The following is a 22,163-nucleotide window of genomic DNA, read 5'->3' as shown; positions in this document are numbered from 1 at the left end:
GATGGGGGGTCTAGAGGCGCCTCTACTCCGTCCGGCTTTTCATTCCAACGATTATCTCTTATTTTAATTCGCTCTTATTCCGCTTTGGGATGGTTTGAAAAATGGATTTGCGTTACGCCTTTGTGCGGGTTTGATGCCGTCGAGCCGTTTCATTTGTTCCGTTTTTTAATGTGTCAGCTGCCATTGACGGTAAAAGACGTCCAGTTATTCCAAAGCATAAATAATAGTAAAAATGTTTTTTAGTTGAATGGCTATTGATGCTAATGCTAAAGTATAAGTGGTTAGCGTGGTCATGAGTTAAGCAGTGTTTGATCAACAAAAAATTAACAGAGATTGGATTAAAATCAATGCTAGCTAAGCTAACTGCTACTGCTAAGCTAGCTGTCACTGCTAACCAAGAGGAAAAATGTACTTACAGTATGTAAATAAGGTTATTTATCTATTTATAATGCTCTTATTTTTGTCAAATGCAGTTTTTAGGTAAGCTACATCTGACTTTAGATAATATTACACATTTATGAGATCTTTTAAACAATATAAATGAGTTAAGCAGTCTCTAATCAAGCCACGATAACAAAAATTTAACAGCTAAGCTAGCTGTTGCTGCTAAGCTAACTGTCACTGCTAACCAAGATGAAAAATGTACTTACAGTATGTAAATAAGGTTATTTATCTATTTATAATGCTCTTATTTTTGTCAAATGCAGTTTTTAGGTAAGCTACATCCGACTTTAGATAATATTACACATTTATGAGATATTTTAAACAATATAAATGAATTAAGCAGTCTCTAATCAAGCCACGATACCACACATTTAACAGCTAAGCTAGCTGTTGCTGCTAAGCTAGCTGTCACTGCTAACCAATATGAAAAATGTACTTACAGTATGTAAATAAAGTTATTAATCTATTTATAATGCTCTTATTTTTGTCAAATGCAGTTTTTAGGTAAGCTACATCTGACTTTAGATAACATTACACATTTATGAGATATTTTGAAAAATATAAATGAGTTAACTGGACTCTAATCAAGCCACAATAACGTTAGCGTGTCGGCGTCAAAGTTCTGGGTTCAAATCCATGTTGGTCTGCATTGTGTGTTAACCCCCGGGCTTGTGTGGGTTTTTTTGGTAGGTACTCGGGTTTCTGTCTAAATCACAACAATATCTATGCTAGCTAGGCTAATTGTATGTTCTATTGACCGTAGCTACGTCACCCTTGCGAACGTGATGGTGATCTCAATCCGGTAGAAGAAAGTAAAGAAAATGTATATTATGGATGGTAAAATGTACGCCAATCGATTGGTGAGGCGATTAGTGATCGGTTATTAGCATCTAGGGTCAGTTAGCCACGTTAGCCTGCTAGCATTTGGTGATTGAAATTAGTCATTTAATACTTCTTTAGTGTTGACTCACATTTGGTTCACATACTAACTGTTGCGAAATTGAAATATTTTAATCGTTTTTGAGATTAGGAATTTTTAAATATATATATTTAATATATTTAAATTATTAATTATGACGACTAATGCTTCATGTGTAGTTTAAGTAAAAACGTTGTGTAATCACACGATTGACTTAACTATTTTAGGTTCAGGCTATTAATTATATTTAAAGAATACAAGATCAGCCAATTGCACCCCTAGTGGCCATAGGAGGTATCCACTTAAAAAATACATTTACACTTTTATGACTAAAATAACAATAAAAACTTGACATATTGTCCTAAATAAAATGTATTATATATTTTTTTAACTGTATACAGTCTTTTGGGCATTTATTATTTCTTTATTATTTCTTTATTCTTTTTTTGTTTATTTGTTGTTTTTAGTGCACTTTGTAGTGAAGCTTTAAATTATATTTTAATCATTTTTAAATTAATATTTACTATTCATTTAATCATACTTACAATAAAAGCATTCAATTCAATTTATTTATTGTATTTTTGTCAATGTATTAAAATAATAAAACTATGAAAAAAAATTGTAGAGTCTTAAAAAATAATAATAATAATAGTCATAATAATATTTTTAAGTCACTTAAGACACATTTAGATACCAAATAATGATTAAAATGTATTAAAATAGATTCCATTCTTTTAAAATACATTTTTAATTGTCCCTCGCCTACTGTCTGTTACTCCGGCACCCCGCACGTATCCGCACTTTGTAAAATGTGGCGTGCGCGGCGAGCACACAACCCCCCACAGAACGCCAGGAGGCGGCTTCCCGCTTCCCGCCCGCTTCCTGCTTCTATTCTCTCCCTCCCCTTCCCCTTCACCCCCCCCCCCCACGCCACCTCCCCCCTTCCTCCCCCGCCGCCGCCGCACCGCCGGCCCATTATCGATCCCCCGCCTCTCCCCGCGCCACATAAATAATCGACAAGCAATTATCCGCCCACTCCCGCTGCCCCCGGCTTTGTTTGGCGGCGCGGGGGCCGGCGCCGGGAGTCGGGAAGGGGGGGCCCGTCGGTGTGGTGGGCCTGGCATGAGCCCGGTATCCGCCATGCTAGGGGGGTGGGGGGGGGGGGGGGGGTGACGTGGCAGGCGCGCTTCCAAATATATAGTATTGCCCTGAATGTAAGACGACCTACATTATAAAACGAGTTTGAAAAATGTTTTTTTAAGAAAAAAATCATTTTCTATACACAAAATAATGATAAATAAGATACATATATTGGCAAACCTGTTAACCTTAATTTTTCCCTATTTTTTTTACTATTTTTATACAATTTTTATACTATCTTCATACTGTCTATAAACTATTTTTTTACTATCTTTATACAATCTTTATACCATATTTTTACTATCTTTATACTATTTTATACGCTATTTATACAAATTTTATACGATTTTTATACTATTTTTATTCTATTTTTATGCAATTTTTATACAATTTTTATACCATTTTTATACTATTTTTCAGTTTTTTATACTATTTTTATACAATTTTTACATTATCTTTATACTATTTTATGACTATTTGTATTATTATTTTTATCGTACTTTTGTACTATTTTCATACTATTTTATAATATTTTAAAACTATTTTTATACTATTTTCATACTATTTTCATACTATTTTCGTACTGTTTTTATACTATTTTGTGTACGCCGTATAACAACTTTTGCACATTTTCAAATTTTTATGAACCAATTATCTCATTTTCTGAACCGTTTTATCCTCATTAAGGTCACGAGGGGTGCTGGAGCCAATCCCAGGTGTCTTTGGGCCAGAGGCGGGGGACACCCAGAAAAACGACCAATCACTTGCAGCTAGTTGCAATTTAGCATTCAGTTAGCTTAGCATGCATGTTTTTGGAATGTGCGAGGAAACCAGAGTACCCAGAGAAAACCCACACAGCCCTAGCGACAACATGAAAACTCCAGACAGATGAACAAGACCTGGATTTGAACCCAGAACCCCAAAACTGCGACCCCGACACAGTAACCACTTTTCCCACCATGAACCAATCAACTGTAATAAAACAACATCTTCATATCTTCATTAACCATCAAAGTGTTCAGCATTCGCCTTTAAAATATATGGCGCCCTCTAGTGTTGTGAAATGGAATAACACCCAAAACCCGAATTTAAGGCGACCAACACTTTTTGAAAAAAAATAAACGTCATCTTATATTCAGACCAAAATGATATTTAACCCAATTTGAGTACCGATTGAGGGGTGCCGGCGACGAGCTCTTACCTGTCGGCGTAATGTGCGTCACGATGCTGCGGTAAACCTTGCTTCCGTCTCTGACTGGAGGAGGCGGAGCTTGCGCCCGTGGGCAAGTGCGCTTCTAAGGCCGCCGGATTCCTCGCCGCGGCAACCAACGCTTCCTGCTGCGCACGCAAAACGTCTGAAAAGCCAAAACAAAGATGGAGAAAGGGGGGAAAACAGGAAGAAGGGGGAGGGGGGAAGAAAGGAAGGTATAAATTTAGCATCTAGCGGCTAATTTCCATGCAGACGGGTAGAAAATCCGGGTAAACATCCGTTTAATACGCGGGTTGAGTGGGTTGCGTTCGTTTTGGGGCTAATCCGCGTAGCGTGGGCGCAAAGTGGGAATGTATGGTAATTATGCGGGATATTTCGGAAGAGGGTGTGCCAAAATTAGCGCTTTTATGGCTATAAAAGGGCTAATTTAGGGCACGAAATGTTGGGTGCTCTTCAAATTATGACATTATTTTTTATGTATGACCTAAGATTCATAAGTATATGATGACTAAATCATAAATATGTGATGCAAATTTGCATTTTCTTTCCAAAAAAACATGAATGCAGTTTTTAGCTACTGTTAGCCCATCTTAAAATGTCTGTTTTCTGCACTAAAAGGACTTAAATGTTCTAAAAAAATGCACCATCTGGTGGAGAAATAATGTTAAGACCCGTCCACCAATGACTTTTTTTTACTACGGCTACTGCGCCTTTAAATATGGTGCGTCTTATATAGGGAAACTGTTTTAAAATTAAACTCCATTGCACCTTATAGTGCGCAAAATACGGTACCTAAATTATTTTTAAGTATTATTATATATTTTGTGTAAAATAAACAAATTTAAAAATATATATACATAAAAAAGATTTTAAAAATAAATTGAAATAAGTAAATAAAGTTAAATCTAACCGAAACATGCATGCTAGGTTAATTGTATGCTAAATTGCTCGACATTTTTAAGAAAAAATATACATAAAAATAAAAAAACAATAAAAAGTTTAATCTAATCTATACATGCATGCTAGGCTAATTGTATGCTAAATTACTTCACATTTTTAAGAAAAAAAAATATAAAAACATTTTAAAAATACATAAATAAAGTTCAATCTAATCGAAACATGAATGCTAGGCTAATTGTATGCTAAAATGCTCCCCATTTTTAAGAAGAATTATACATAAAAAACAAAAAAATAATAAATAGTTTAATCTAATCTATACATGAATGCTAGGCTAATTGTATGCTAAAATGCTCCCCATTTTTAAGAAAAAAATACATAAAAAACAAAAAAACAATAAATAAATAGTTTAACCTAATCTATACATGCATGCTAGGCTAATTGTATGCTAAATTACTTCACATTTTTAAGAAAATTTATACATAAACATTTTAAAAATACATAAATAAAGTTTAATCTAATCGAAACATGTATGCTAGGCTAATTGTATGCTAAAATGCTCCCCATTTTTAAGAAAAATTACACATAAAAAAACAACAATATAATAAATAAGTAGTTTAATCTAATCTAAACATGCATGCTAGGCTAATTGTATGCTAAAATGCTCCACATTTTTAAGAAAAATTATACATAAAAACATTAATAAATAAATAAATAGTTCAAACCAATCTAAACATGCATGCTAGGCTAATTATATGCTAAATTTCCCCTAAATATCACTGATTGGTTGTCTTTTGACTCCTCTTGCCCTGCCATTGGCTGACCACTGATTCTTAGATACTTAGATGAGATAGGCTCCGGCACCCCCTGCGAACCTTCCGAGAATAAGCTACCCATAAAATGAATATACTCAAAAAATAGACAGTACCTATCCCCACATTATTGCTCTTCCCAATTCAAAATGTCGACATTCCAAATTAGCATATGTGGCTTTTACGCGGGTATTTTCACCCCCCCCCCCACACACACACACCCCCCACTTTCATCCAAAACAGAAAGACAAACTGTCCAACCCAATTTTGATGAAGAATCTCCACCCCAACAGCCACTAACCCTCCAACCTGGCATGGTCTAACCTCGGCACCCCCGACCCCGGCCGCCATCTTGGTTCAATCTCCTTTCCCCCTGGCTTCTCCACCCCGACTCGGCGACAAGACCTCATCATTATTGTCCGGGCCAGGCGGCCATAGGAGGCGCCGCGGCGTCTAATGAGAGAAAAATCCATCCTGTCCTCGCTCTAACGCTCATCCTCCCCCCTCCCCCCCCCCCCCCAGTCCTCAATCTACCCCCCCTCCTCCTCCGGCCTCCCCCATTTTTAATTAGACAGATCCCTCAGGTGCCAGCGGGCCATTTCCGCCGCCTCCATGGGCGTGATGCGTGGATCGGGGTGATTTAGGCGCCCGCCTTGTTTGTGTGTACGCGTGTGTGTGTGTGTGTGTGTGTGTGTGTGTGTGTGTGCGTGGGTGCGTGCTGAGCGGCGGGCGCCCAATTGGGGGGCGGAGTGGAGAGGGAGGGGCGGGGTCCGGGGGTGAAGCGACAGATATTAATGCGGCCTAGCTCCGGTGTATCGATCTGTTTGCCGCGCCGGGCCGCGGGGGACTCGGCTGGCGGCAGACAAGGTTGTGTGTGTGTGTGTGTGTGCAGGGGTGTGTGTGTGTGTGTGTGTAAGTGTGTGTGGGTGGTGGGTTGGGAGATAAGAGAGGGATCAGAGGGAACCGGAGCCCCAGTGGGTACACACACACACACACACACACACAAACACGCACATTTTCACATATGCACACATTCACGTATACACACAAACACATACAGACACAAACATATACACACACATACACACAAACACATAAAGACACAAACATATACACACATACACTTATATACACACATACACTTATATACACACATATATACACATTTATAAACACACATATACACACACAAACACATACAGACACAAACATATACACACATCCACATATATACACATACATATACACACACACATTGGCATACATTCACACTCATATACACACACACACATACACACATATACACAAACATATACACACACATACACACATATTTACACACATATATACACACACACATACACACATATATACACACACAAACATATACAGAAACAAACATATACACACATCCACATATATATACACACATTTACACACACACATACACAAACACATACATAAACACACACAAACATACACACACATCCACATATATACACACATATACACACATACACAAACACAAAGACACAAACATATACACACACATTGGCACACATTCACACTCATAAACACACACACATATATACACAAACATATACACACACATACACACACACACATATACACACATTAACAACCATATACACATACACACACAAACACATACAGACACAAACATATACACACATCCACATATATATATACACACATACACAAACACATCCACATATATATATATACACACATACACAAACACATACATAAACACACACAAACATATACACACACATTTACACACACACACTGACACATAAACACACACACACACATACATATACACATACTCACACATAAACATACACATATACACACAAACACATACAGACACAAACATATACCGACATCCACGTATACACAAACACACATACACACACATTGAGTTGCACACGACACAGGGGTGACACTGTGAAAGCGTTGACCTCTACGAGTTTCCCGCGGTAACGCCGCTCCCCGCACTGGCTATTTTGGGGTTAAGCCCCTCCCCCTACCCCGGATATTTTGGACGAGCGGCTAAGCTAAGGCGTATTGTTTTGATTTAGTATTGCAGCAATATGCGACTGAGTGGTTAGTACGTCGGGCTGAGGGTGGGAGTTGTGGGTTTAAATCCAGGTCACTTGACCTGTGTGGAGTTGGAATGTTCTCCCTGGGCCTGCGTGGGTTTTTCCCCGGGTAGTCGGGTTTCCTACCACATTCCAAAGACATGCTAGGCTAGCTGGTTTACGCTAGGAAAGTCCGGAGTTGTTTTTTTTGGGTGGAAACCGAAATACATTTTTTGGTAAAGTTCCATTGTCACATTATAATTTTAGCAAGCTTAGCAACAAAGCTACGCGTGTCAAAATGGGCGGGGTTACGAGGTCTTGTAGATTTAGAGAAGTACAAACAATTCTGAAAATACGACTTTTTGGTGGGTTTAACATTTTATTCTGGAAGGTTTTGACTTTCTTTTGTCGTTATAATGTTGTTGACTTGTAAAAAAAAGTTTGTTTTTTAAGAGAGTTATCAACAGTCATTCATTTATCTTCCAAACTGGTTATCTTCACATGGTTCGTGGACCATTTTAGATAAAATATCTAGATTTTTTTAAAATAAATAGATTAAAAGAACTGGATTAAAAGCCCTGAATATTCAGTTTTTTATCGATCTAAAACAATGTTTATTTTAGATATATTTTAAAATATATTTTTAGATTTTACAAAATGTTTTTTTAACTAAAAACCCAGAAAAACGATTTTAAAAATGACGATTATTGATCTAAAAGGGGTTAAAATCAGGAAATTTTATATATATAATATTAAGATTTTTTTTATAAATGGATTAAAAGACCTGAATACTCAGTTTTTTTGTAGATCTAAAACAATGTTTATTTTAGATTTTTTAAAATATATTTTCAGGTTTTACTACATTATTTTTGAACTAAAAATTGAAAAAATGGATAAAAATTGACAATTATTGATTCAAAAGAGGGAAAATCAGGTAATTTAATATAAATATTTAGATTTTTTTTATAAATAGATTAAAAGCCTTGAATATTCAGTTTTTTATAGATCTAAAACAATGTTTATTTTGGCTTTTTTTAAATATATTTTTATATTTTTACTAAATTACTTTTGAACTAAAAACAGAAAAAAATGATTAAAAATTTCCAATTATTGATTAAAAAGGGGGAAAATCCGTAAATTAAATATACATCTATACTCTTCATTTTAATTTGATCCTAAAACATAAAGTCGACACATGATTTACTTTCCCGGGCCGCACAAAATTAAACGGCGGGCCAGATTTGGCCCCAGTGCCACCACTTTGACACCTGTGAGTTAGGCACTTTAGAGTGTTCAACCAGCTAGCCTAGCATGCATGTTTTTGGGGCATGTTTTCCCGGCACTAACAAAAAAAAGGTTAAAAAGACAAACACTGGAAATCCTAAACGTTTTGGTCTTGTGGAGTTATTTTGGGGAAGTCCCGCTCGCTCGCTCGCTCGGTCGGTCGGGCGGCCATTGCGAGTCGTCAGTCCATTATGGGCTGCTTATCCTCCTTTTGTGGCCTTCCTATTTTTCTCTTTTCCGCCATTCCTGGAGTGGAGCCTAAATCGTTTTAGTTCAGCTCGTGAGAATACGGACGCCGCTTGGCCGGCCTCGTGACGGATTTGGCGGAACGGCGGCTAATAAAAAGACGACATCTGTCTGCTCAAAAGTGGAATTTTGGTGAAAAAAGTAAAAAAATTGCAAAAAGTCAAGTAAAAATACAGTAATCCCTCGATTAGCGTGGTTAATGTAAACTAGACAAGGCCGAGATGAATGAAAAGCTGCAAAGTAAGGGTCTTCCCTATTTAAAAAATAAAATAAAAAAAATTAAACAAAAAAGTGGTGGGCAGGTTTTAGCGTGAATTTTGAGCTTTCCAAAAAAATTTATTACCATTTTTTTTTAAATTCATTTTCATGTGGGCTGGACCATTCATTTTAGAAGAAATATTTAGATTTTTTTTTTTTATTGTAAATGGATTAAAAGCCCTGAATATTCAGTTTTTTATAGATCTAAAACAATGTTTATTTCAGCTTATTTTTTAAAATATATTTTTAGATTTTACAAAATTATTTTTGAACTAAAAACACAGAAAAAATGCATTAAAAAAGACAATTATTAATATAAAAAGGGGGAAAATCGGGATATTTAATATAAATCTATACTTTTCATTTTAATTTGGCTGGACCATTTTAGATATAATATTTAGATTTTTTTAATAAATGGATTAAAAGAAATGGATTAAAAGCCATGAATATTCTGTTTTTTAGAGATCTAAAACAATGATTACTTTAGCTTTTTTAAAAATATATTTTTAGATTTTTACAAAATGATTTTTGAACTAAAAACACAGAAAAAAATGATTAAAAACTGACAATTATTGATTTAAAACGGGGAAAATCAGGAAATATAATATACATCGGACCATTTTAGATATAATATTTAGATTTTATATTATTATTATAAATGGATTGAAGGGCCTGAATATTCATTTTTTATAGATCTGAAACAATGTTTATTTTAGCTTATTTTTTAAATATATTTTTAGATTTAAAAAAATGATTTTTTGAACTAAAAACACAGAAAAATGGATTAAAAATGACAATTATTAATTTAAAAGGGAAAAAAAATCTGGAAATTGAATATACATCTATACTCTTCATTTTAATTTCATCCTAAAACAAAAAGTCAGCACATGATTGACTTTCTCGGGCCGCACAAAATGATGCCACGGGCCAGATTTGGCCCCCGGGCCGCCACTTTGACACCTCTGCTGTACAGTCTTACCTCTACATACGAATGCCCCTAAGTACCAAATTTCAGGTTGCAAAAATCCCAATGAATATAAATGCATTTTCTGGATCTGTCATTTTATTTTGAAATTGTCCTGTTTTACTTTTGATGGGAGCTTTTCAGAACATTACTTTTGTCATCAGTGTTTTTTCATGTAAAATTATTAAAGCGAATTAAATGAGTAAGCGGGCCCTGTGATTGGTCTAAAACAGAATAAAAGTGGCATTCGGTTATAACATTCATAAATAATTTCCTTATAATATAATTTTCTTCGATATTTGTCTGTTTTTACTCATATCTTTCATACAAAATTGGGCCAATAATCATTTTTAAAAGCGTTAAATTGAAACCATGGAACAAATTAGGGGATTTACATACACAGTACACTTCTACTTACGAAAAATTCAAGTTACAAATAAACCCTGAATTTCATATTTCATCATTTTAAGAACTGAACAAAAAAAACCCTATTGGCTGTTTTCAAGGAGTCGGCACCCCCTCCCCCTCCCCAAAATCTGCCTGGGAGAGAAAACTACAACCACAACAACAATAACAACAACAACACCTCGTCCCTACAAATCCATACACGGCGCCCCCCACCATTTCAGGCGTACTTTCATTTTTTTTGGCCGCCGATACTTCAAACGCATAAAAGAAGCTCCGCGGGGTTAAGGCTAAAAGGGGGGGTGTCGGAGCAGTGTCAGGGGGGGAGGAGTCAGGGTTTGACAAGGTTGCATTGAAGAGACCACAAAAAAATAGGTGCTTCATCAGGGCCCCCCCCCCCCCACTTGAAACCGGGTGGGTGGGTGTCAAGAGTCTCTCTCGCCCGACTGATTCAAGCTCGGCTTTTTGGGGGTCCGCCTCCTTCTTCAAAATGTATGACTTTTTTTAAGGAAAAAATGGTAGGCCAGGTAGGTTGTTCAAGTGCGGTTGTTTACTAAGGCACTTAAAAGACTAACATTTTAGATATGGATCAATATTGGTTGATCATTGTATGAAATTCTCTTTAGCACAGATCCATCTGGTTGATGCATGACAAGACTCTCCTAACCACAAAAACTACTACGTATTACTACAACTACTACTATGATAACAGCTCTATCTTTTGGAAATATAACACAATCCCCTACAACCACTATCACAACCACCACCACTATTACTACTACCGCTACCACCACTACTATCACTACAACATCCATTACTACTATCTCGACCACCACTACTACCACCACCACCATCACTACTACTACCACCATCACTACTATTACCACTACTACAAATATTACCACCACTACTACCACCACCACCATCACTACTACTACCACCATCACTACTATTACCACTACTACAAATATTACCACCACTACTACTAATAATAATACCACCACTACTACTATCACTACCACCACTATCACCAATGCTACCATTACCACCACTACTACTACTACAACTACTACTACCAGTAATACTACTACCACTTCTACTACCAGGAATACTACTACCACTAATACTACCAGTAATACTACCACCACTACTACTACCAGTAATACTACCACCACTACCACTACCAGTAATACTACCACCAGTAATACTACTACCACTACTACTACCAGTAATACTACCACCACTACCACTACCAGTAATACTACCACCACTACTACTACTACCACTCCTACTACTACTACCAGTAATACTACCACCACTACTACTACTACCACTCCTACTACTACTACCAGTAATACTACCACCACTACCACTACCAGTAATACTACCACCAGTAATACTACTACCACTACTACTACTACCAGTAATACTACCACCACTACCACTACCAGTAATACTACCACCACTACTACTACTACTACCACTCCTACTACTACTACCAGTAATACTACCACCACTACTACTACCAGAAATACTACCACCACTACTACTACTACCACCACCACTACTACTACTACTACCAGAAATACTACCACCACTACTACTACTACCAGTAATACTACCACCACTACTACTACCACCACTACCATTACTACTATTACTACCACCACCACTACTACCTCTACAACTACCGCTACTACAACTACTACTAATACCGCTCTCACTACTACTACCACCACTACCACCACCATTACTACCACTACTACTAATACCGCTCCCACTACAACCACCACCACCATTACTACTATGAATCCCACCACTACTGCTACTACTACTAATACCAAAACATACTACCACAATTCCTACAATTACCACAACAACCACTAAATCTAGACCAGTAGTCCTTAACCTGGATTCGATCACATGACATTGCTTAGCCAATCAGGGCTGCGAGAAATTTATCTATCTTGAATTTGATTAAAAACATGTTACATTATTTATGTGATGGCACATTTGATTCCCCCTGTACCTCAACTTGTGCTAAAATAGACGATTTTAGTTCACACATTTTTGTACCGCAAAGGCAAAAAAAAAAAAATAGAAATAAATATGCAACTAAATGTGTAAAAATGGATTAGAAATGAAAGACATATCAACAAGAGGTGATGAAAAAAAGGACGTCCGTTTTTTTTCTTCCTCTAAAGTCATTAAACGTTGAGATGGCTTTGGCCCTGTCCATTTGCAGGCGGCAATTTAACATCATTGCTAATGAAATAAAAATAAAAGTAGCTCAAACGTCAATTGGAGTCCAGCGTCTCACCCATTTATGCCCCGACGGAAGCGCTTGTAAAGAACAGGAAGGACTTAATGGGACGTGTCTTACAAAAATGGACGCCTGGTTGAACAGCCATGTAAAAACACTTACATTTTTTGTCTTCTTATAAGAGTCATGGGGGGTGCTAGAGACTATCCCAGCTCACTACAATCGGCAGAAAGCCAATGGCAGGGCACGAGGAGACCATTTGAGATGTAATATTTAGATTTTATTTTAAAAATGGATTAAAAGAATTGGATTAAAAGCCCTGAATATTCCGTTTTTATGGATTTAATTTTTTTTTACATTTTTTAAAATATATTTTTAGATTTTACAAAATGATTTTTAAACTAAAAACACAGAAAAAAAATGATTAAAAAATGACAATTATTGATTTAAAACGGAGAAAATCAGGAAATATAAAAAAACATTTTTTATAATAAATGGATTAAAAGAACTGGATTAAAATCCCTGGATATTCAGATTTTTATAGATTTCAAACAATATTCATTTTAGCTTTTATTTAAATATATTTTTAGATTTTACAAAATAATTTTTGAATTAAAAACAGAAAAAAAATATTAAAAAATTACAATTATTGATTTAAAAGGGGGAAAATCAGGAAATTAAATATGCATAAGAGATATAATATTTAGGTTTTTTTATATAAATGGATTAAAATAACTGGATTAAAAAACATGAATATTCAGTTTTTTATATATCTAAAACACTAAAACAATGTTCATTATAGATGTTTTAATATATATATATATATATATATATATATATATATATATATATATATATATATATATATATATATATATATATATATATATATATATATATATATATATATATATATATATATATATATATATATATATATATATATATATATATATATATATATATATATATATATATATATATATATATATATATATATATATATATACAAAATGATTTTTGAACTAAAAACACAGAAAATGGATTGGAAAAAATGAAAATTATTGATTTAAAAAGGGGGGAAATCAGGAAATTTAATATGCATCTATACTCTTCATTTTAATTTGACCCTAAAACAGAAAGTCACCACTCATGATTGACTTTCTCGGGCCGCACAAAATGATTCGTCGGGCCACATTTGGCTCCCCGGGCCGCCACTTTGACACCAGTGCATTTTTTTTAACCCGAAACTTATTGTAGAAAAAAAATTGGTAGAACTGGAGGATGGGAGGGTATTGAGAGATTTAGGGAGTTGGCAGCCAGCCAATAAGAGTTAGTGGATCAATGGGCGTGTTGATGCATGCCGCTCGCAGGTGTTGTTAATGAGGAAGCGGCTCGGTGGTCAGAAATCAATGGCAGTCCCACCTTGACATCGCGGGCTCAATGCCGACATTACAAATGCCACTTGGACTTTTCAATGGCGCCGGGCCATCGCTCTCGCAGATAAATCGCTCGAAACTTGGTTTTATTCATTAGCTGTACCCAGTAAAATTTTGGGCAAATAATTATCTTGAGATACGAGTAAAATTTTGGGTAAATGTTTATCTTGAGATACGAGTAGAATTTTTGGCAAATGTTTATCTTGAGATATGAGTAGAATTTTGGGTAAACGTTTATCTTGAGATACGAGTAGAATTTTTGGCAAATGTTTATCTTGAGATACGAGTAAAATTTTGGGTAAATGTTTATCTTGAGATACGAGTCGAATTTTTGGCAAATGTTTATCTTGAGATACGAATAGAATTTTGGGTATACGTTTATCTTGAGATACGAGTAGAATTTTTGGCAAATATTTATCTTGAGATACGAGTGAAATTTTGGGTAAATGTTTATCTTGAGATACGAGTAGAATTTTTGGCAAATGTTTATCTTGAGATACGAGTAAAATTTCGGGTGAATGTTTATCTTGAGATATGAGTAAAATTTCGGGTAAATATTTATCTTGAAATATGAGTAAAATTTCGGGTGAATATTTATCTTGAGATATGAGTAGAATTTCGGGTAAATGTTTACCTTGAGATACAAGTAAAATTTCGGGTAAATGTTTATCTTGAGATACGAGTAAAATCTCGGGTAAATATTGAGATACGAGTTAAGTTTTCGGGCAGATATCTTAAGATACAAGTAAATTTTCGGGTAAATGTTGATCTTGAGATACGAGTAAATTTTCAGGTAAATATTGAGATACAAGTAAAATTGTCGGGGTAAATGTTGATCTTGAGATACGAGTAAATTTTCAGGTAAATATTGAGATACAAGTAAAATTTTCGGGCAGATATCTTGAGATACAAGTAAATTTCCAGGTAAATGTAGATCTTGAGATAAGAGTAAAATTTTGGGTAAATATCGAGATACAAGTAAAATACTCGGGCATATATCTTGAGATGCAAATTTCCATCTTGAAATACGAGTAAAATTTTGAGCAAATGTTTATCTTGAGATACAAGTAGAATTTTGGTCAAATATTTATCTTGAGATACGAGAAAAATGTTGATATACAAGCAGACAAAAACATCATGGCCATTGTCTTTCTGGTCGTAACTCCCTCATGTAATATTTCTATGAGCACTGGGCGGAGCCTTGCATTTTTTTCAGTGTATATTTTCCTCGTTAGTCAGTGCGAATGGCGGAACTTGTTCGCTAATACGAGAGGAGTATACATACTACTTTCCCATTGGCAAGTGGTAGTGCATTATCCTATTGTGGGGACATTTGTGGGCCTCATTTTGGGAATATTCTGAAGGGAAGACAAAAGCAAACAACCCTCGATAGGTTGCGTCTGAAAGTCAGGGTGGAGGCGGGGCCAATAGAGCCAAAAAAGGTATCAAAATTTAAACCAAAATTAGCATTAAGTTTAGTGTAAGGCTAGATTAAACTTACTTTTGAGTGTGTCTGCATCGTAATCAAGTTCATTTAAATTAGTTCATGTTACGGGCGGGTTGCCAGGTATGTGGACATGACTGACCGTGAATGGGTAATCCCATGCTGATGGCCAGCTGGTAGAGGCGTTGCTGCTGCTCTTCGTAGGATCCGTTGTCGCCGAGCGCCGCCATCATGCGCCGGTAGTGTTCCTCGGGGCTCATGTGACTTTGGCTGCCACCTGCTTCACCCTCTGGATTCTGTGCCGTCTCTGGGGGGGAACACGCCGCCATTTTGATCAATATCAACCTTCCCTTATCATATTACGGTGTATATTGAAGTAAAACCTGCACCAGCTAGCCTAGCTATGACCAAAACATGAAAGTCAATTGTATTAGAAGTAATAACAAAAAAAAACACTAAGGTCAGTAAAGAAAGTTTGTGTGGAAATTCAATGGGTGTCCCCATTTTGTAAACTTTGTTTTATTCATTCGTTCATTATTCGTACCGCTTATCTACCACCATCATAACTACTATTACAACCACTACAACCACTACCACTACTACTATCCCAGCTGACAAGTAAAATTTCGGGTAAATGTTTATCCTGAGATACGAGAAAAAATTCAGGCAAACATTTATCTTGAGATACGAGTAACACCTCAGGTAAATATTTATCTTGAGATACGTGTAAAATTTTGGGAAAATATCTTGAGATACAAGTAAAACTTCAGGTAAATATTTATCTTGAGATACGAGTAAAATCTTGGGAAAATATCTTGAGATACAAGTAAAACTTCAGGTAAATATTTATCTTGAGATACGAGTAAAATTTCCAGCAAATATTTATCTTGAGATAAGAGTAAAATTTCGGGCAAATATTTATTTTGAGATACGAGTAAAATTCCGGGTAAATATACGAGTAAATTTTCGGGTAAAAATTTATCTTGAGATTCGGGTAAGACTTCAGGTAAATATTTATCTTGAGATGCGAGTACATTTTCGGGTAAATATTTATCTTGAGATACGAGTATAATTTTGGGAAAATATTTATTTTGAGGTGCGAGGTAAAATTTTAAGAAAATATTTATCTTGAGATACGAGAAAATTTTGGGCAAATATTTACCTTGAGATGCGAGTACATTTTGGGGCAAATATTTATCTTGAGATACGAGTAAAATTTTGGGTATATATTTATCTTGAGATGCGAGTCAATTTTCAGGTAGATATTTATCTTGAGATACGAGTAACATTTCAAGCAAATATTTATCTTGAGATACCAGTAAAATTTCAGGCACATTTTTAAATTTACAAAAAAACATTGAGATCAGTAAAGAAAGTGTGTGTGGAAATTCAATGGGTGTCCGCATTTTGTCACCAATTTGGATGGTGTGAGTTAAAGACCTCTCATTTGCTGATTTTATGACCCATTGTAAAAAGAAATAGCTCTCATGGGAAAGCTAAAGCAATGGTAATAATAACTATGATTAGCAAGAAAATATTGCTTTGTTCAAGCGCACACTTGATTCAAATTATACATTTCTCACGTATAAGCCGCATGCTTAAAATGGCCTTAAAATCGTTGTATTTTACAATTTCTCTCGTATAAGCCGCCCCCTGATTCACAATTTTTACCGCTATATTCATGGTTTTAATAGGGAATACATATTTGTTACTTTGAAGGGAAAATTTTAAAAAAATCATATTTCTAAGATACTTTACTTCGTACTTTATACTTTACTGTGTAATTTATACTTTTTACTGTACTTTGTACTTTATATTTTTTACTTTATATTTTTTACTTTATATTTTTTACTTTATATTTTTTACTTTATATTTTTTATTTTATATTTTTTATTTTATATTTTTTACTTTATATGTTTTACTTTACTTTGTACTTTATACTTTTTAGTGTACTTTGTACTTTATACTTTTTAGTGTACTTTGTACTTTATACTTTTTACTTTATATTTTTTACTTTACTTTGTACTTTACACTTTTTAGTGTACTTTGTACTTTATACTTTTTAGTGTACTTTGTACTTTATACTTTTTACTTTACTTTGTACTTTATACTTTTTACTTTACACTATATACTTTTTACTTTAATTTGTACTTTGTACTTTTTACTTTACTTTGTACTTTTTACTTTACTTTGTACTTTATACTTTAATCATAAGGGATGAGTATGTTAATTCTATGTTAATAATAAATTCATTTTTTTCTGTTAATGTTTCATATGTACTGTTAACGGATGCACTTTTTTATATGTATCCTATCTTGTGCTGACCCCGCCCCTTCCGTCAATTTTTTTAAGTCAATGTGGCCCACCGGGCCCAAAACTTTGCCCACCCCTGCTCTAGCCTGAGCTAGCCTTAGCTTCTCAAAAGCTTTCCCAGTCAATTAACTGTTAAGAAATTTCCCGAATACTTGATGAAATAAAGTTCTAATCTAATCTAACGACGCGACGACTTTAGAGAAGAAGGAAGGGAAGACATCATTTACACAGCGGCATCCAATCTCAGCCACGAACTCCATCTGCTCTCCTCTCAGTCCATTTCTCCACATTCATTACTCATTAATGGTTATTCTATGTCGCCTCCACACGAATACGTGGGTAAAGTTCTGGGTTTTCCGCGCAATGCGGTTTCCCCTAAAACACTAAAAAAAACTGCCTCATAAATAAGAAAGCTGAAAATATATCTAACTAGCTAGTAGGCTAAACCCAAATACTGTACTTATGAGTGGATGCTAACCATTTAGAAATGCTAACTTCTCTTTAAATGCTACTGCTAAACTCTAACAAATAAAACATTAGCATGAATGAGACTTTCTATTAGCCTTGTTAACTGTGTCGTGCCTTTTTATGGCGCCATTAGCCATATGTTAGCATCTTGTGGTAGTATAATAGCGCAAGTTAGCCATCTGTTTGCATTGTTAGCAGTGTTTTAGTCTCCTCAAGATCTGTTTGGTGGCTTCTTGATCGACCTTAATGTCAGATTGAGTGTTGTTGTTTTAGTATTTGCTTTTGTTGGGGTGTGGGAAGGTTTGAAAGGTGGACACGTCCATATTTAAGACAACAATAGCCCTAATTTGAAGGCCTCAACAGACACCTGGCGCCGCATTATGCTTATTTATTATTGGGGTTGTGTATGTGTGTATATGTATATTTATATATATATGTATGTATATGTATATTTATATATATGTATGTATATGTATATGTTTGTATATATACATTATACAAGTGTACATATATATTTATTTTTCAGCAACATGCTTATTTATATAATTATTTATGTATTGATGTATTTATAAATTTATTTATATATTTATTTATGTTTCTTTATATTTTTATTTATTTACTTTTTATTTATTTTATTTATTTATTTATATATTTATTTATTTACTTTTTATTTTTATTTATTTACTTTTTATTTTTATTTATTTATATACATATTTATATATTTATTTGTGTATTGATTTATTTATATATTGATTGATTTATTCATATATATCTATTTATTTATTCATTTATGTTTTATATTTTATATATATTTAGTCATTTATTTATTTACATATATGTGTTTATATTTGTTTATTATTTGTTTTTCATTCATTCATATATATTTATTTAGTCGTTTATTTATATTTTTATATATTTATATAATTTTTTCATTCATTCATCCATTTATATATTTATTTATTCATTCATTTATTCATGAACTCGTTCATTACCCATTTATTATATTATATTTACATATAGATATATATTTTTATTTGTGTATTTATTTATCCATTTACTTATTTATTACCCATTTATTATGTCTAAAATGTCTTTTTCTGTGTCTGTATTCTCATCCATTAAGTAGACAAATAATTTGATCATATTTTTGTCGACACAATTTTAAAAAATGAAAAATTTACTAAAAAAAATCAAGGTACAATTTCCACAATCAAACCAAGTCCAATTTGCCATCTCATTTAATTTTTTAAATTATTTTTTTAAGTAATTTTTGTCCATAAAAAAATGCCCAATAACATACTACCATGTATTCTATTTTTAAAACTCAATTTAGCCTGAATAGTTTGATGTAACATGTTATCATTTTAGCAACCTTCGAGTAGTTTGACCCAATTTCTCTTGAACTATTTTATTTTGAAAAGCAAAACAAACATCCAAAAACGTATTAAAACAATATCTTCCCATCCAACATGTCCTTCCACTCCACACATTCAATACATGCATCTTTCAGGGGCTTAGATGGACCCCAAAGTAAAACTTTAAGTGCCTTTATACAATTCCTAATCCTTCCCAACGCACCCTCAAACAAATCTCCCATTCACATTTTTCATAAACAATAATTTCCCTCATCAAAACCCTCTAAAATAAACCAAAAACGATCATTTGTCGTGTACTTTTGGCGCTAAAGTCGAGCGTTTCTAGGGATAAATTTGGATGCACAGTAAGGCGTCCTGGGATTTTGCCTGTTCTATAATGCATCAGCCAGGAAGTCGTCTTCAAGAGCCTAAAGGGAAAAGCCTGTTGGCCGCGCCGAGCGCCCAGTTTTCACGCCACATAAGAGAAAAAAAGAATAATACACGGCGGCGGTGACCGGATTGCAGCGCTATCGCCAAAGGTATTCCCGTCAATCCATGATTTATCAGGCACTCGGACTCCTATCGTGTTTTGTGCGAATAAAAAAAAGTATACAGTGAAGATTTGCTATCTGCTAAGCTAACTTAGCGTAGAAACCTTAGCCAGAATGACCAGTAAATGGACAAGAAGTCAACTATGTTAGTATGTTAGCTACTTTGCGCTAGGCATTTAGCATGAGGAGTCAATGTTATGCTAATGTTTAGTTTCTAATGAGTTTATTTTTCTCTTTTTATAAAGCGTTGCTATCTTGCTATGCTAACTTGTCAAATAAATCTTAGTCAGGCTGACCAGTGGATGGACAAGAAGTCAACTATATTAGCCACTTTGCGCTAGGTATTTAGCATGCAGAGTCAATGTTATGCTAATGTTTAGTTTCTAATGAGTTTGTTTTTCTCTTTTTATAAACCGCTATCTAACTATGCTAACTCATCAAGTAAATCTTAGCCAGGCTGACCAGTGGAAAGACAAGCTATATTTGGATGCTAGCTACTTGGCGCTCGCTATTTAGCATGCGGAGTCAATGTTATGCTAATGTTTAGTTTCTAATGAGTTTGTTTTTCTCTTTTTATAAACCGCTATCTTGCTATGCTAACTTATAAAATAAATCTTATCCAGGTTGAACAGTGGATGGACAAGAAGTCAACTATATTTGCATGTTAGCCACTTTGCGCTAAGTATTTAGCATGAGGAGTCAATGTTATGCTAATGTTTAGTTTCCAATTAGTTTATTTTTCTGTTTTTATAATGAATTTTATTGTCTTTTCAGTTAAGGGCAGTAACTGTTGACTGGAATCTCCCACTGCTAAAAAATGCAGTACTGGGTCTTACCTTTAGGGGATACGCTGCGTGACTTCTTACTGTCGGAGGGAGAATTGCTACTGCTGTTAGGAGAGAAGCTTCTCCCTTTGACTAGAAGATCATCTGGAAACAAACAAACAAAAATAGCAGCGCTTAAACATACAGAAAAGCACGTAGCATGGCTAATGCTAATGCTAATGCTAAAACTAAAACTACTACTACTACTACTACGACTACTACTATTACTACTATTACTACTACTACTACGACTACTACTATTACTACTATTACTACTACTACTACGACTACTACTATTACTACTATTACTACTACTACTACGACTACTACTATTACTACTATTACTACTACTACTACGACTACTACTATTACTACTATTACTACTACTACTACGACTACTACTATTACTACTATTACTACTACTACTACGACTACTACTATTACTACTATTACTACTACTACTACGACTACTACTATTACTACTATTACTACTACTACTACGACTACTACTATTACTACTATTACTACTACTACTACGACTACTACTATTACTACTATTACTACTACTACTACTACGACTACTACTATTACTACTATTACTACTACTACTACTACGACTACTACGACTACTACTATTACTACTACTACTACTACTACTACTACTACTACTACTACTACTACTACAACAACAACAACAACAACAACTACTAATACTACTACAACAACTACTACTACTACTACTACTACTACAACAACAACAACAACTACTACTACTACTACAACAACTACTACTACTACTACTACTACTACTACTACTACAAC

At 34.5% G+C, this 22,163-nt stretch overlaps 1 protein-coding gene across 3 annotated transcripts in view; it reads right to left on the bottom strand.

Moving 5' to 3' along the window:
* The window catches only part of samd11 (sterile alpha motif domain containing 11), an 80,825-nt gene that overhangs the window by 12,058 nt on the left and 46,604 nt on the right, over window positions 1-22,163 (bottom strand). For all 3 annotated transcript variants that reach the window (XM_077714932.1, XM_077714914.1, XM_077714923.1), the window contains exons 5-7: window positions 21,354-21,446; window positions 15,973-16,137; window positions 3,705-3,858 (exon numbers count right to left, since the gene is read on the bottom strand). In XM_077714932.1, the coding sequence (XP_077571058.1) occupies window positions 3,705-3,858; window positions 15,973-16,137; window positions 21,354-21,446 (412 nt within the window). The remainder of the gene's footprint in view (window positions 1-3,704; window positions 3,859-15,972; window positions 16,138-21,353; window positions 21,447-22,163) is intronic.

Source organism: Stigmatopora nigra, chromosome 1 (genome assembly GCF_051989575.1).
Source record: "Stigmatopora nigra isolate UIUO_SnigA chromosome 1, RoL_Snig_1.1, whole genome shotgun sequence".
Taxonomy (NCBI): Eukaryota; Metazoa; Chordata; class Actinopteri; order Syngnathiformes; family Syngnathidae; genus Stigmatopora; species Stigmatopora nigra.
Note: the sequence above shows the minus strand (reverse complement) of the source record. Positions and strands in the feature narration are given on the sequence as shown.